Source organism: Dendropsophus ebraccatus, chromosome 5, assembly GCF_027789765.1.
Source record: "Dendropsophus ebraccatus isolate aDenEbr1 chromosome 5, aDenEbr1.pat, whole genome shotgun sequence".
NCBI classification, from domain to species: Eukaryota; Metazoa; Chordata; class Amphibia; order Anura; family Hylidae; genus Dendropsophus; species Dendropsophus ebraccatus.
Window position 1 is genome coordinate 6,351,664 of NC_091458.1, and position 17,500 is coordinate 6,369,163.

Sequence of the window (17,500 nt, forward strand, 5' to 3'; positions counted from 1 at the left end):
GTGTGTAGTACACTCCTCTCCTCCTCTGTTTAGTACAGACTACGGATGGTCCGAACAGAGTTCGTACGAACCCGAACCATCCGCAATGATTACCGATGTCTTCCCGCTCCGTGCAGCGGGCGGATCCAGCGGGAGGAACACCTGGAAAACTGGGATACAGCCATAGCCATAGGCTGTATCCCAGTTTTCCAGGCGGTCCTCCTGCTGCACGGAGCGGGCAGACAGCGGGAATCCGATGCCGAGCGTTCGGGTTCAGCCGAACCCGAACCTCGGCGGGTTCGGACCATCCCTAGTACAGACCCTTGTGCAGTCTCCATCATACTGAGTACTATTGCTGGAAAAGCTGGGTGACCTCCATCATACTGACTACAGGATACTGGGAAAGCTGTGTGACTTCCATTATAAAATGATGGGAAAGCTGGGTGACCTCCATCATACAAAGTACAAGATGCTGGAAAGCTGGGTGACCTCCATTACACACTGACATACAGGATGCTGGGAAAGCTGGGTGGCCTCCATGACACTGACGACAGGATACTGGGAAAGCTTGGTGACCTCCATTATGCTGACTACAGGACACTGGGAAAGCTGGGTGACCTCCATTATGCTGACTACAGGACACTGGGAAAGCTGGGTGACCTCCATTACACACTGACTACAGCAAGGATGTCACACTCAGTCCCTCCAGCTGTTGCAAGTCAGAGCTGTATATATATATATATATATATATGTATATATATCCTGCCGGTCACTTATCACTTATATATCCTGCTGCTCACTTGGTCATATATATATATATATATATACACATACCGTATATAAACAGCAGTGACCAAGTGAGCAGCAGGAGACATATACTGTGTGTGTATATATATATATAATATATCTCCTCCTGATCATTTGGTCAGTGGGGTGGGTATGTGGTTCTGTCTGTCTGTCTGTCTGTGTGTTGTCACTCCTCTCACAGTCCGCACTCAGTACCTGACATCTTCCAGCACTCGGCAGCCTCACTCCCTGTCAGAGCTGCTGCTGGACGTCTTCAGTCTCTCCCTGGCAGCCATAGACGGTGAGGATCCCTCCAGCTCCCCTCCCCCTCATACCAGCTCTGTCGGACAGTGAGGGGGAGGGGCCAGCAGCAGCGTGTGAGGAAGAAGCAGGAAGATGCAGGGAGAAGATCCAGCCCTGGCCGGGCTCTGCATCCGACAGCTGAGCGGGCCCCTCAGGAGCAGGGGGCCCGCTATTGTCAGGTGCTGTTGCCTTCTTGGGGGCCCCGGCCACCACATGTGTTAAGGCTGTCTGCAAAAGCAATAGCTTTTGCAGACAGCATTAACAGTCTGAGACCTCAGTGGGCCCCTGCCTGAGTGGGCCCGGGGGCGACCGCCCCCTTTGCCCCCACCAAATTTCGCCACTGTATCTATCTATCTATCTATCTATCTATCTATCTATCTATCTATCTATCTCCTATCTATCTATCTATCTATCTATCTATCTATCTTCTATCTATCTATCTATCTATCTATCTATCTCCTATCTATCTATCTATCTATCTATCTATCTCCTATCTATCTATCTATCTATCTATCTATCTATCTATCTATCTATCTATCTATCTCCTATCTATCTATCTATCTATCTATCTATCTCCTATCTATCTATCTATCTATCTATCTATCTCCTATCTATCTATCTATCTATCTATCTATCTATCTATCTATCTCCTATCTATCTCCTATCTATCTATCTATCTATCTATCTATCTATCTCCTATCTATCTATCTATCTATCTATCTATCTATCTCCTATCTATCTATCTATCTATCTATCTCCTATCTATCTATCTCCTATCTATCTATCTATCTATCTATCTATCTATCTATCTCCTATCTATCTATCTATCTTCTATCTATCTATCTAGGTACAGAGGAGAAAGGAGCCGCACTTCTTCACAGGTGTAGCGGGTGCAATAGGATGTAAATCCCTTGGCTGGGGGGATCCCCAAGTATCACACGAAAATCCAAAGCACTCCAGCATAAGGTGAAAAAAGGTAGTGGTTTATTACAAAAATGTGCAAAAACACAAGATGCCACAAGATGGCATCTTGTGTTTTTGCACATTTTTGTAATAAACCACTACCTTTTTTCACCTTATGCTGGAGTGCTTTGGATTTTCGTGTGATATCTATCTATCTATCTATCTATCTATCTATCTATCTATCTATCTATCTATCTATCTATCTTCTATCTATCTATCTATCTATCTATCTTCTATCTATCTATCTATCTATCTATCTCCTATCTATCTATCTATCTATCTATCTATCTATCTCCTATCTATCTATCTATCTATCTCCTATCTATCTATCTATCTATTATCTATCTATCTCCTATCTATCTCCTATCTATCTATCTATCTATCTATCTATCTTCTATCTATCTATCTATCTATCTATCTATCTATCTCCTATCTATCTATCTATCTATCTATCTATCTATCTCCTATCTATCTATCTATCTATCTATCTATCTATCTATCTATCTATCTATCTATCTATCTCCTATCTATCTATCTATCTATCTATCTATCTATCTATCTATCATCTATCTATCTATCTATCTATCTATCTCCTATCTATCTATCTATCTATCTATCTTAGTCTGGTCACTGACAATTTACCAACTTATGCTCATTCAGTGGTAATGTGAGCATTATCCAAGCTACAGTGCACTTCTAGAATTGCTGCTCCCCTGCCTCTGCTATCAGCCATAGGATTGCTGCCCCCGTGCCTCGTCCATCAGCCATAGGATTGCTGCTCTCCTGCCTCTGCTATCAGCCATAGGATTGCTGCTCCCCTGTCTCTGCCATCAGCCATAGGATTGCTGCTCTCCTGCCTCTGCTATCAGCCATAGGATTGCTGCTCTCCTGCCTCTGCTATCAGCCATAGGATTGCTGCTCCCCTGCCTCTGCCATCAGCCATAGGATTGCTGCTCTCCTGCCTCTGCCATCAGCCATAGGATTGCTGCTCTCCTGCCTCTGCCATCAGCCATAGGATTGCTGCTCTCCTGCCTCTGCTATCAGCCATAGGATTGCTGCTCCCCTGCCTCTGCTATCAGCCATAGGATTGCTGCTCTCCTGCCTCTGCTATCAGCCATAGAATTGCTGCTCCCCTGCCTCTGCTATCAGCCATAGGATTGCTGCTCTCCTGCCTCTGCTATCAGCCATAGGATTGCTGCTCTCCTGCCTCTGCCATCAGCCATAGGATTGCTGCTCCCCTGCCTCTGCTATCAGCCATAGGATTGCTGCTCCCCTGCCTCTGCTATCAGCCATGGGATTGCTGCTCCCCTGCCTCTGCCATTAGCCATAGGATTGCTGCTCCCCTGCCTCTGCTATCAGCCATAGGATTGCTGCTCTCTTGCCTCTGCTATCAGCCATGGGATTGCTGCTCTCCTGCCTCTGCTATCAGCCATAGGATTGCTGCTCTCCTGCCTCTGCTATCAGCCATAGGATTGCTGCTCTCCTGCCTCTGCTATCAGCCATGGGATTGCTGCTCCCCTGCCTCTGCCATTAGCCATAGGATTGCTGCTCCCCTGCCTCTGCCATTAGCCATAGGATTGCTGCTCTCCTGCCTCTGCTATCAGCCATAGGATTGCTGCCCCCCCCCGCCTCTGCCATCAGCCATAGGATTGCTGCTCTCCTGCCTCTGCCATCAGCCATAGGATTGCTGCTCCCCTGCCTCTGCTATCAGCCATAGGATTGCTGCTCTCCTGCCTCTGCTATCAGCCATAGGATTGCTGCTCTCCTGCCTCTGCTATCAGCCATAGGATTGCTGCCCCCCCCCCGCCTCTGCCATCAGTCATAGGATTGCTGCTCTCCTGCCTCTGCTATCAGCCATAGGATTGCTGCTCTCCTGCCTCTGCTATCAGCCATAGGATTGCTGCTCTCCTGCCTCTGCCATCAGCCATAGGATTGCTGCTCTCCTGCCTCTGCTATCAGCCATAGGATTGCTGCTCTCCTGCCTCTGCTATCAGCCATAGGATTGCTGCTCTCCTGCCTCTGCTATCAGCCATAGGATTGCTGCTCTCCTGCCTCTGCCATCAGCCATAGGATTGCTGCTCTCCTGCCTCTGCCATCAGCCATAGGATTGCTGCTCTCCTCCCTCTGCCATCAGCCATAGGATTGCTGCTCTCCTGCCTCTGCTATCAGCCATAGGATTGCTGCTCTCCTGCCTCTGCTATCAGCCATAGGATTGCTGCTCTCCTGCCTCTGCCATCAGCCATAGGATTGCTGCTCTCCTGTCTCTGCTATCAGCCATAGGATTGCTGCTCTCCTGCCTCTGCTATCAGCCATAGGATTGCTGCTCTCCTGCCTCTGCTATCAGCCATAGGATTGCTGCTCTGCGGCCTCTGCCATCAGCCATAAGATTGCTGCTCCCCCGCCTCTGCCATCAGCCATAGGATTGCTGCTCTCCTGCCTCTGCTATCGGCCATAGGATTGCTGCTCTGCGGCCTCTGCTATCAGCCATAGGATTGCTGCTCTCCTGCCTCTGCCATCAGCCATAGGATTGCTGCTCTCCTGCCTCTGCTATCAGCCATAGGATTGCTGCTCTCCTGCCTCTGCTATCAGCCATAGGATTGCTGCTCTCCTGCCTCTGCTATCAGCCATAGGATTGCTGCTCCCCTGTCTCTGCCATCAGCCATAGGATTGCTGCTCTCCTGCCTCTGCCATCAGCCATAGGATTGCTGCTCTCCTGCCTCTGCCGTTAGACATAGGATTAGTTCTTACTAAGCACTAGAGTCTGAGAGCTGGTAGTCTGATGAACGCCTGTCTATCCTGTCATCCCAGTCAGCATATACATAGAGACCTGAGCAGTAAGAGGTAACACACTCTCATGAACGCTCCCTTTAAGCCCTTGATCTCATAGTGAAGGGTGACCTCACCTAATAATTGGGTGGATACATTTTCCATGGAATGAAAGGAATGAAGCAACCGCGAGATATTTCCGCTATCAGAAAGATATTGCAGCATCTTTTCCATCTCGGAGCGGAGCAGATCCCTGTACAGCTGATTCTGACTGATCTGCCTCTCCAGGGCGCTTATCCTCTCCTCCAGCTCTCTCGCAGACATCACGTCCCGCTGATCTCCATCCTGAGTCTCTTCCATTGATTGAGTCATATCTTAAACACATAGAAAGGCAATAAATGTGGCTGTTTACTAGCGCCACCCCTGTATATTGGTTGTATGTGGTATTGCAGTCCTGTGTGAATTCATATCCTGCTACACCTGTTATGTTGTCAGACCTCGGCTTATCTGATACCGAGCTCCAAATACCCAGATCTGTTGATCCTACACTAGTAATGTCGGATGGACCTTCTGCTGGTCAGTGGTATAGTGTCTTCTAGTGGCCGGCTATGCCTGCGAGATCATCACTGCCAGTATCTAGTGATCAGACTGAAGGGCGAAGCATCATACAAGATAAGGTCCCAAGTGATCAGCAGAACCGTCATTTCCAAGATTTGGTTGGTCTGAAAGAGCAGATTTACTTCTCATGGTCGGTATTAGAGTGTTTTGTCCCTGGTGGTAAGTAGTAAAGTTTTCCACACCTGCTGGTCAGTAATATTCTGTCCATGGTGCTCAGTAATACAGTATTCTGCCCCCAGTGGTAGGTAGACTATTTTGTCCCTGGTGGTCAGTGGTACAGTATACTGTCTCTCATAATCAGTTGTACAGTATTCTGCCCCTGGTGGTCAATAGAACAGTATTCTGCCCCGGCTGGTCAGTGGTTCAGTAGTCTGTCCCTGGTAGTCAGTAGTACAGTATTCTGTCCCTGGTGGATAGTGGTGCATTATTCTGTCCCTGGTGGTCAGTGGTACAGTATTCTGTCCCTAGTGGTCAGTGGTACAGTATTCTGTCCCTGGTGGTCAGTGATACAGTATTCTGTCCCTGGTGGTCAGTGGTGCAGTATTCTGTCCCTGGTGGTCAGTGGTACAGTATTCTGTCCCTGGTGGTCAGTGGTGCAGTATTCTGTCCCTGGTGGTCAGTGATACAGTATTCTGTCCCTGGTGGTCAGTGGTACAGTATTCTGTCCCTGGTGGTCAGTGGTACAGTATTCTGTCCCTGGTGGTCAGTGGTGCAGTAGTCTGTCCCTGGTGGTCAGTGGTACAGTCGTCTGTCCCTGGTGGTCAGTGGTACAGTCGTCTGTCCCTGGTGGTCAATGGTACAGTAGTCTGTCCCTGGTGGTCAGTGGTACAGTCGTCTGTCCCTGGTGGTCAGTGGTACAGTAGTCTGTCCCTGGTGGTCAGTGGTGCAGTAGTCTGTCCCTGGTGGTCAGTGGTGCAGTAGTCTGTCCCTGGTGGTCAGTATTGCATTATTCTGCCCCTGGTGGTCAGTGGTGCAGTAGTCTGTCCCTGGTGGTCAGTGGTGCATTATTCTGTCCCTGGTGGTCAGTGGTACAGTATTCTGCCCCTGGTGGTCAGTGGTGCATTATTCTGTCCCTGGTGGTCAGTGGTATAGTATTCTGTCCCTAGTTGTCAGTGGTACAGTATTCTGTCCCTGGTGGTCAGTGGTGCAGTATTCTGTCCCTGGTGGTCAGTGGTGCATTATTCTGTTCCTGGTGGTCAGTGGTACAGTAGTCTGTCCCTGGTGGTCAGTGGTGCAGTATTCTGTCCCTGGTGGTCAGTGGTGCAGTATTCTGTTTCTGCTGGTCAGTGATAGATCTGCTGGTCAGTAATAGATCTGGTGGTCAGTAATAGAGTATTCTGTTCCGGTGGCCACAGCCCCATCAGACACAACTTGAAGCCATCTTCTTACCTGATCGACAAACAGGATCTTTTCGCTTCTCAGCTGAAAGTAAAAAAAGAGAGTGAAAGTGAAGTGTGAAGTACAGTCCGCACCGGCTCCGGCTCTTCCTGCCCGTCCAGGGTGTTGGATAACGCTGCCCTCTGCCGGACCAGTACATAAGGCATTGTATTCACCATGGCACAGCCGGTACTGGGCTTATTACGGAGCCTTCACTGGCCTATTGGACAGTTCTCCCCATGATCGGGCAGAGTGTTTTATTACCATTCTGCCTGATCATCATAGAGTAACACACTTCTCAATCCATCTATGAAAACCACCATACACAGAAGATAGCAGGCCGCCCCACCAAGGTTATACAGGCCACCCCACCAGTTGTTGAATTTTTTTGGGTTCGGCAACATTCTCAGAACCCAAATGCTCGGCCTCCGGAGAAGTTGGATGCCATCCTAAGGAGTCCTGGAAAACATGGATACAGGCATAGGCTATAAGGTGTATCCATGTTTTCCTGGCAGCCCTAGGGCAGCATCCAACTTCTCCAGAGACAAATGGCAAGCGTTCGGGTTCAGAGATTGTTGCCAAATCCAAACAGGTTGGCAACTCTGCTTAACGTCCTGAGAACACGTTCTGGTTCTACTGTAGGTCTTGTTGGCCATCAGTAACTCTGCTCAATGCTAGTCCTGAGAACACGTTCTGGTTCTACTGTAGGTCTTGTTGGCCATCGGTAACTCTGCTTAACGTCCTGAGAACACGTTCTGGTTCTACTGTAGGTCTTGTTGGCCATCAGTAACTCTGCTCAATGCTAGTCCTGAGAACACGTTCTGGTTCTACTGTAGGTCTTGTTGGCCATCGGTAACTCTGCTTAACGTCCTGAGAACACGTTCTGGTTCTACTGTAGGTCTTGTTGGCCATCGGCAACTCTGCTCAATGCTAGTCATGAGAACACGTTCTGGTTCTACTGTAGGTCTTGCTGGCCATCGCCCTTAGCAGGTGAAGCAGTATTTACCTCCTAGATAGGCGCAGTTGAAGTAGCTGCACATCTCCCCGGTACTCCTTAGGACATACACCGATTTCTCATAGATTTCGTATAGAAACTTCTCCGTCGGAGGAATCAGAACTTCTTCTTCTCCTGGAAAAAATGAGAAAAGACCAATTCTGGCACCAAAGCAAGTTGTTATCCGAAAGAAAGACTGTGTGCCGAAGTCCCGTGCCTCCTCCGACTTCAGAGACGATGAGGTGAATCGGCCGAACTTGAAGACGGGTGGGACGTGGAAGGAGTGCGGACTCCCTCTATACGTCGTGTAGGAGATGTTACAGTTGGGTTTCAGGATCTGTAATGCTCTGGTTAGATAGAAGTGAAGAGCTTTGAAGTGGAACTTCTCCATGTAATCCTCCCGGGAGGCTCCGGCTATGGTGAGGTTTCCATTCAGCTGCCAGTGTATGGGATTCTCCTTGGGGTAGTTATTGGTGAAGGTTAGCAGAGCGATTCCATACTCATCCTCAAACCCTTCCGGAAGCTCGAGATGATCTTTTATCCCATACCAGCGCTCGGTCCCGTTGATCCAGGCCTCCTTAAACTGCTTGTTTGCCTTCTCCTTCTTAAGCACCTTGTGCATGATGTCCTTCTCCATCTTATCGGAGCAACCGATGTACTGATCATCATACACATTGGGATTGTACGCCATTTCATAGATATCACTGCTGACCTGGGGAAAGATCAGAAGACTTCATCAGGGCACACCTCACATCTTCTATGTGGACCTCAGGAGTCCTCTAGTAGGGGGTATTCCCATCCCAGCTCATAGGATAGGGGGTAACAAGCTGATCACTTGGCGTCCACCTGCTGGGACCCCCCCTTCCGAGAACGCCCCACAATGAATGGAGTGCTCACCATGGGGTATTATACAGACTTTATATCATTATAAGCTGGTACCTGTACACACTGAGCGGCAGCGAGCAGCCAGATGAGGGCGCCGGTGAGGAGAAACATCTCTGCAAGACAACAAAGGAAATTATTGCAAAGCCTGATATATAAAGTATACAGGTGATCTACACAGCACTGATCCAGAGTGACAGGCTGCACTAATTCACATTACAGCAGTCTGCTGGCTTCAGAGCTGAAATCCCCCAGATTCTATCTCACTCCTATCTATTGGATAGAAGCATGTTAATATCCAGAGAGACAAGGTCCTCCTTGTAGTGGAAGCTTGCCCCAGTCATTGGCAGACCAATCTGACCCTGGAATTGGGCAGAGACAACCGCCGATGCATCTGTGGTCACCCCCTGGGATGTTGTGTCGGAGGATCGGCCGGTCACTTGTTAGACGGTGAGGTGTGACGCCAGCTCTATGGTGGTTGGCCGAGATACAGCCGGGCCCGGTGATGTTATGTCGTGACGCCAGTGCGGTCGGGCACACAGGTTGGTGGCACATCTGCTTTTAGTTTAAAGGTCTGGTTGTACCTTTTCCCCTGTGGACAGTGACCTGCTGGGTTGCTACTGGGTCCCTTGGGTTGATATCACGGTGGGCCGGAGTGGTGTAGTGACCCTCCCGGACTATTGGTAATGCCACCCACAGAAAGGGGAAATGTCCCAAGGAGTGTGTGTATAGTGTGTTGGTGTGAGGGGAAGAATCACAGAGTCTCTTTGTCATAAATAATTTCGTTTTTACTTGTGTGCAGCAAGTTATACAGCTTTTCCTTGACAGGGTACAATACACTTGATAGATCTCTTGATAAAGCACTGGATAATACACTTGATAATACTGCAACCAGATCTGTGACAGGGATACTGTGAGTCGTGCTGACTGAGTAGCGTGTTGAGAGATACAAAGAATCAGAGGAGCAGAGAGGAGGATGTCGTGAGAGTTCCAACCCAAATAGTACTGTGCTCTGCTGTGATGTTGGAGGATGAGGTAGAAGAATACTTAGAAGAAGAAGAGAATACTTGTGCCCGTGTTTTAACCTTTGGGTTTTCACACCACCTAATGCCCACCACTGTTGGGTGACCCGTCCCATGAGGGTGACACAAGCCCCAGACCCTGTTACCTGGGATGAGCGAAATGCTGAGGATTTCCTGCTGACAACCACTCTGTGAGATAGAGTTCCTAGGCTCTTAGCGACTTTGCTCTATCCGGATCAGTTCCTAGCTTACTGCTGTCTGTGGATACTGTCCTGCACTGTGACTCTTCTAGTTCACAGCGTGGGTTGAGGTTGTCTCTGACTTGTCCTCTCCTGTGAGGGGTTTAACACTGCATAGTGTTATGTAGTATCACTGAAGAGAAACTGTTAGCTGTCAAGAAACTTCCTCACATGCATAAAAATAATAATACTAAGTTTTATTTTTTTTTTTTATTTTTTTTTTTGTATATATATTTTATATTTCTTTTAAGAATGAAAGTTAAAATCAATAAATCATGAAATATCATAAAATAACAACCTTAGATATATTGCATAGAACTATATAGCGCAATCCTAGTCCATATTATCAGTTTTGGTCACAATGTATATCATAATATATATCCATGTTTCGTATCCACAAATATCAGTTCTCGGCACTGCAGGGCCCTTGCGTGCCGACACTCAGTGTGAATATGCCACTTAACTTGTATTTATTTTTCAAGCGTCTCCTTCAGTACGCTTCAATATATGATGTTATTGCAGACTTTTAGTATATAGTGTTATGGCAGTTGTTAAAGAGTTCTCTTGTGTGATAAATGATGTGGGAAACAGTTTTTACATGCATTGGTGGTTAACCACCTCTCACCCGTCCTGAGGCTGTTGTGCTGTGTATTCCACGCTGATCTGATAGCAGTGTCTGCAGCTGGTGTGGGTTCCCTGTTATCGGGGCCGTGCCCACGCTGATCTGATAGCAGTGTCTCCAGCTGGTATGGATTCTCTGTTATCGGGGCCGTGCACTGTTCAGTGACCGCTCTTGCAGCCTTGATGTTGTAGTAGTGGAGGGGTGTCTCCTCCTTTGCTATCAGAGTCTCTGTGTGTTCCTCCAAAATGAGTGAACAAACTACTACATTACCTATCATCTCAGCTTGTCCGTTGGATCCAAAGTGCACTCATTTTGGAGGAACACACAGAGACTTTTTTTTTTTTTTTTAAACCTAAAACTTAATAATAATATTATTATTATTATTATTATTATTATTATTATTATTATTATTATTATTATTATGCATGTGAGGAAGTTTCTTGAGAGCCTACCATGCCTTATTCCATTTTTTTTTGGTCCATAGGTGCAGACCAGGTAGTGCACTCATTACCTACTCAATTATATAGAACACGGTTGAGCACACTCATTCTTTTCATACGGTTAGCTGAGTCTTGTCCTGCTTCCTATCCATACGGGGTTCTGACTAATGGTGCGTTTACACAGACAGATTTATCTGACAGATTTTTTAGGCCAAAACCAGGAACAGACTATAAACAGAGAAGAGGTCATAAAGGAAAGACTGAGATTTCTCCTCTTTTCAAATCTATTCCTGGCTTTGGCTTCCAAAATCTGTCAGATAAATCTGTCTGTGTAAACGCACCATAAGACCAGGGCCAGGGCTTAGAGAGGACCACTGTAGTGAGACATCTAGCTTGCGTCCTTCCTCTACAATGTCTGACACAAAAGACCTATACACTTCCTCTACCCATGTGACTTCTCTGCTCAGCGTATCTAAGGTGCACTGTGAGTGGGCGAAGAGTGCAATAGAAAAAGCAAAGAGAGAGATGATATGATAGAAGAAGAAAAGATTCCCATAGGTTCACAGTGACAGATCCATGTGACACACAAATAAACAATAACCCTTTACACACTTCAGCTGTGCAGCATCTAAGTACATATATCTGATACAGTGACATCTAGTGGCAAAACTTTATCACTACCTTTATCACCACTTGTGTACAATAAGTACAGGCTTTTAAGAAAGGTTGAAACCAATAGCAACACCCGTGGTGGGACACCGAACATCAAGCACAGGAGTAACAGGTGGAGGGGACTTGGTTTCCAACAGAAGTGGCCGTCATCCAACATGTGAAAGACGAGAGCAGTAAGGGACCTATAGGAAAGCTATCAGAGTAAGAGAAAGACCCATCTATGGTGGCGCATATCCATCTTCAGTGTTATAGGCCCCGAGAGATCTATCTGGTAAGTGCCGGTATCTGCCGTCACATGAAGGGAAGCCACAACCTGGAAAGACTAAGCCGTGATCTAACCATGAGGAATGGTCTGTGGAGCAGAAGATATTCCACCAGATCACCAGATATTAAGACAACCAATATGTGGACCCAATGGCCACTTAGGAGAAGGCCAGAGTAACATGGTTTATACTCCCTAAAACTACTGGGGGAAACAATCCGTAGAAGTCTGGGAAAAGACCGGACAGGATCAGGCCCCATTAACCCTGATGGCTCCGTATTAACCCCAGAGGCCATGGTTTCTATCCAGATGACAATGTCCAAAGGGACAACAATGTCCATCTTGGAGACTTTTCCTGATTCCTCACCTCCTGTCCCAGGAAGACAGATTGTCTGGGTCTGGTCCGCCTACAATTGATGGCCTGGAGATGGACAGACCCCCCCAATGATGGGAAGAGGGCTTTCAGAGTCAGTGTGAACACGCTTCTGTAATAAAAGAGGTTGTTCACCCCCAAAAAATTCTTTCAAATCATCTGGGGTCGGAAAGTGCCAGAGATCTGTAATTTACTTCTATTAAAAAAAAAAAACTCCACTCTTCCAGTTGATGGGAGGAGTAGTACCAGGGAGATCCCAATCACCAAGGCCCCCCCTCCGCCGACCTCCCACCCACCTGCCGCACAGCCGGGGGCTATGGAGTCTGCTGTGCCAGCTTCGTATATGAGTACATCTCTGCTTGGGTGCCCTGACAGATAGGCAGAGCGGGGCTGGAGGGTGCTGGGTATGTAAGCCCATATTGTGTCTGATTTCCTAACAAGGACCGCTTGTCCTTGTTGTAGGACCCCAGTAAAGCCAGCGCTGCATGGTCTGGTGCTTTGTCCTTACTGAGGCAGCTAGAGCTCAGTAGTGTTTAGAGAGGTTACTATGTCCATTATATACTGATTTTTAAGCCACCCTCCCTGACTGCCAGCTCACTGCCGCCCCCTGCATTCTGCCAACTCGGTCCCGGATGATGAGAGCTGCTGGGGGTGACATCCGGGACCGTGTCGGCAGTGAGCTGGCAGTCAGGGAGGGTGGCTTAAAAATCAGTATATAATGGACATAGTAACCTCTCTAACCTCTCTGTGCGGCAGGTGTGTGTGGGGGGGGGATGTCGGCTGAGGGGGGGGGCCTTGTTGAGGGGGATCTCCCTGGTACTACTCTTCCCATCATCTGCTTATACTATGAGCAGATGATGGGAGTAGTAGTAGTATTAGTGTCTATCTGTCCCACTGCACCGAGCAGGGAGGGAGGGGGGAGGTAGTTAGATGCACCAGCACCTCTCTCCCTCCCTGCTTGGTGCCCTCGATCTGGGGAGCAAGTGTACTTGCTCCGCAAATTATTCCGTAAACAGTCCATTAATAAAGTGTAGTGTTTACATTACATTGCATCTTCCATACACTGCATAGGCTTCTACATATACTGCGCCCCCTGCTGGACACTACAAAGGAATTACACCTGATTCGTGACGTCACTTTTTTTAGGGAATTTGAAGCTTCCCTGATAGCCCTATATGTGCATTTCCCATAATTAATGTACATTAGGAATTTGTCTAACATTCCGTAAGTAATGACATATTAAAAAATACTTTTGCCCATACTTCTCCTTTAAGCGATCTTAAAGTTTTTTCTAACGATTTATTGGTCTAAACTAAGGATGAGCGAACCAAACTGGAACGAACCGAATTTGTTACGAACTTTGCAAAAAGTTCAGTTTGTTACCGGACCGAACTTTGAGAAAGTTCGTTACGAATCTGGAAAAAGGAACTTTGTGTCCTATGCCCCGTGTAATCACTTACACCTTTGCTGTCACTGAATGGAAACACCCAGTGTCCTTGTTTGCTGTCACTGAATGGAAACACCCAGTGTCCTTGTTTGCTGTCACTGAATGGAAACACACAGTAACCTTGTTTGCTGTCACTGAATGGAAATACACAGTAACCTTGCTTGCTGTCACCAATTTTGGGATGGTTCATATGCTACTTCTATTTCACTATTCGCTCATCACTAGTGCAGTATTATTGCTGGCAATTTTTTTTTCACTATTTTTGCACTTTGATTTTTTTTAACTTTTTTCATTGTAATAGCAACTGCAACTAAAGAAACTACTACACCCTATCAGACTCCCACTATTGTAGCTGCAATTATTCAGCTGTTAGAGCAAGGTTCGTTTTCGTTTCGGTTTCAATGAAGCCGAACTTCGCTGATTGTTATAAAAACCAAATTGTTGCTTCAAAATTGTTAAATGATCGATTGGGCGAATTATCGCTTCGTGTAAAGGGACCATAAAACACATTGATTAAATATAATGAGAGAAATGCAGAGATGGTATAGGTAATCACAGACACCACCTGGACGAAGCAATAATACGGGAAGCCACAGCCGACAGAAAGGAGCAGATAAAGTGCAAGTGCTACAGTTACGTATCCAGCGCTATCTCCCGTAACAAGGTCCAGCACCTGAGCCTGTGACCGCGCGGAGTGTTCGGCTTCCAATGCGTGTGCAAATAAGCAAAGTGCAAAGTATACCTCGCTGTCCGGTCGTCTATGGATCCTCCTCTTCTGGAGGGGAGGGGAGGAGGGGGATTTAGTGTTTAGTACTGGAGTATATTAACTTTTTGGTGGATACCATTTTGTAGGATTTATGTTGAAAGGGTAGCCACACTATATTGCAGACCATATCGGTCTATATAGGATTTCTATCTTTTCAATCCTCTCCTGGTTTTGGTTGCAAAATACTGAGCGATAATACATCAGCAGATTGAGTCTAATCCCTTGGAGGAGGAAGTACTGACTGCTCTCTTTGGATGTGGGCCAGAGCCTTAAAGTGTAACTGTCATTTAAAGGAGAAGTCCAGGCCCATTTGTTTAGCAAGTGCTAGGGAGGATAAAATATATAACGCTCCAGCGCTGGTGGCTGCATACCACCGATCCTGTCCCCGCGTCCCCCGGCCACTTCCTGGTCTGAGCGCGGACCTGGGTAGTGACGTGTGAGGTACGCTTAGTGGGATCTCACTATGGCTGCTGACTTTCTGAGCGGACCTCATAAGTCACGACCCGGCTCCCCGCCCAGACCAGGAATCAGCCAGGGGCCGGGGACCAGAGAGGCGGTATGGAGTATGCTCATCACCATGGACTATGCTCATTACACATTATACTCATCATGGACTATGCTCATTATGGACTGTGATCATCATGGACTATGCTCATCATGGACTGTGCTCATCATAGATTATCATCATAGACTATGCTCATCATGGAATGTGCTCATTATAGACTGTGATCGCCATGGACTATGCTCATCATGGACTGTGCTCATCATAGATTATCAACATGGACTGTGATCACCATGGACTGTACTTATTACAGATTGTGCTAATCATGGACTGTGATTAGAGATGAGCGAACCGGTTCGCCCAGTATGGGATACGGTTCGGATTTTCCCAAAAATCAGAGTCCGATCAGATTTGTTTTCTTGGAAATCCGCTCCGATTTTTTTTTCCTTACCTTCTAAAATGGCAGCCGCCATTCTAGAAAGCAGGAAGTGTTTCGGGCGGGAAAATCGCTTTCCCATGATGCCCGGAACACATCCAATCAGCAGGGATCTTGAACTAGCCCTCCCCCTGTGTGACGTCGGTATAGCTTTAAAAGGAGTGGTCACATGACCGCACCACGCAGTGTGTAGAGGGAGAGAGAGAGAGAGAGAGAGAGAGAGGAAGCAAGCTGCTGTTTTGTACTACAGACTACTGAGGAGATATTGTGGGAAAGGAAAGGAAAGATTAGGAAAGCGGAGAGGAGAAACATCTAGTGATTGAGAGAGAAATATAGAGAGGGCGAAAGATAGATAGATTAGGCATAGGACAGCAAAGGGTGCACGGAACCAAAACGTGCTGTACAGATATACAAGTCCTATATTTCTGATCCTGAGAGACTAAAATACCTGGTTCAGGTGTACAGCATTGTATCTTTAAAAAAGTGCTATATATATATATATATATATATATATATATATATATACCCAATTTCCATACTTGGACCCTTCTGATCGAATCAGGTGTATAGCATTGTATCTTAAAAAAAGTGCTATATACCCAATTGTTGACTACTGCTGTTTCTGCCTGGCCTCCATGTTGGCTACTGCTGCTCCTGCCTGCCCTCCATGTTGACTACTGCTGCTCTTGTACTGGCCTCAAATGACTATTGCTGGACCTCCACTGGCCTCCAATGACTACTGCTGCTCCTTCACTGTATTTGTGACCTTTTTCCCGCATAGACCCTGTAATGGTGAGTTTCCTGCATAGACCCTGTAACGGTGAATTTCCCCCATAGACCCTGTAATGGTGAGTTTCCTGCATAGACCCTGTAATGGTGAGTTTCCTGCATAGACCCTGTAATGGTGAGTTTCCTGCATAGACCCTGTAATGGTGAGTTTCCCCCATAGACCCTGTAATGGTGAGTTTCCTGCATAGACCCTGTAATGGTGAGTTTCCTGCATAGACCCTGTAATGGTGAGTTTCCTGCATAGACCCTGTAATGGTGAATTTCCTGTATAGACCCTGTAATGGTGAGTTTCCTGCATAGACCCTGTAATGGTGAGTTTCCGGCATAGACCCTGTAATGGTGAGTTTCCTGCATAGACCGTGTAATGGTGAGTTTCCTGCATAGACCCTGTAATGGTGAATTTCCTGCATAGACCCTGTAATGGTGAGTTTCCGGCATAGACCCTGTAATGGTGAGTTTCCTGTATAGACCCTGTAATGGTGAGTTTCCCCCATAGACCCTGTAATGGTGAGTTTCCCCCATAGACCCTGTAATGGTGAGTTTCCTGCATAGACCCTGTAATGGTGAGTTTCCTGCATAGACCCTGTAATGGTGAGTTTCCTGCATAGACCCTGTAATGGTGAGTTTCCTGCATAGACCCTGTAATGGTGAGTTTCCCCCATAGACCCTGTAATGGTGAGTTTCCCCCATAGACCCTGTAATGGTGAGTTTCCTGCATAGACCCTGTAATGGTGAGTTTCCTGCATAGACCCTGTAATGGTGAGTTTCCTGCATAGACCCTGTAATGGTGAGTTTCCTGCATAGACCCTGTAATAGTGAGTTTCCTGCATAGATCCTGTAATGGTGAGTTTCCCCCATAGACCCTGTAATGGTGAGTTTCCTCCATAGACCCTGTAATGGTGAGTTTCCTGCATAGATCCTGTAATGGTGAGTTTCCCCCATAGACCCTGTAATGGTGAGTTTCCTCCATAGACCCTGTAATGGTGAGTTTCCCCCATAGACCCTGTAATGGTGAGTTTCCTCCATAGACCCTGTAATGGTGAGTTTCCTGCATAGATCCTGTAATGGTGAATATTGAAGTCTAAAAAAAAAATTGACTTTGAGATATCGAAAAGATAAATATGTTACTGACATTTAGAGCCCTAAATTCAACCAAATACACTACAACCGTATCACATAGATGCTTTACACTATAAAATCCAAAGAAATCCGAAAGTCCGATTGGACCGAACGTTTGAAAAGTTTGCTCATCTCTAACTGTG

General features: G+C 46.8%; 1 protein-coding gene across 1 annotated transcript in view; it reads right to left on the reverse strand.

Annotated features, from left to right (window-relative positions):
* The window catches only part of LOC138792223 (ecto-ADP-ribosyltransferase 5-like), a 26,893-nt gene that overhangs the window by 6,153 nt on the left and 3,240 nt on the right, over positions 1–17,500 (reverse strand). Inside the window, exons 2-5 of the mRNA XM_069969382.1 lie at positions 8,726–8,784; positions 7,799–8,498; positions 6,805–6,837; positions 4,935–5,171 (exon numbers count right to left, since the gene is read on the reverse strand). Coding sequence (XP_069825483.1) covers positions 4,935–5,171; positions 6,805–6,837; positions 7,799–8,498; positions 8,726–8,782 — 1,027 coding nt within the window. The 5' untranslated portion in view covers positions 8,783–8,784. The remainder of the gene's footprint in view (positions 1–4,934; positions 5,172–6,804; positions 6,838–7,798; positions 8,499–8,725; positions 8,785–17,500) is intronic.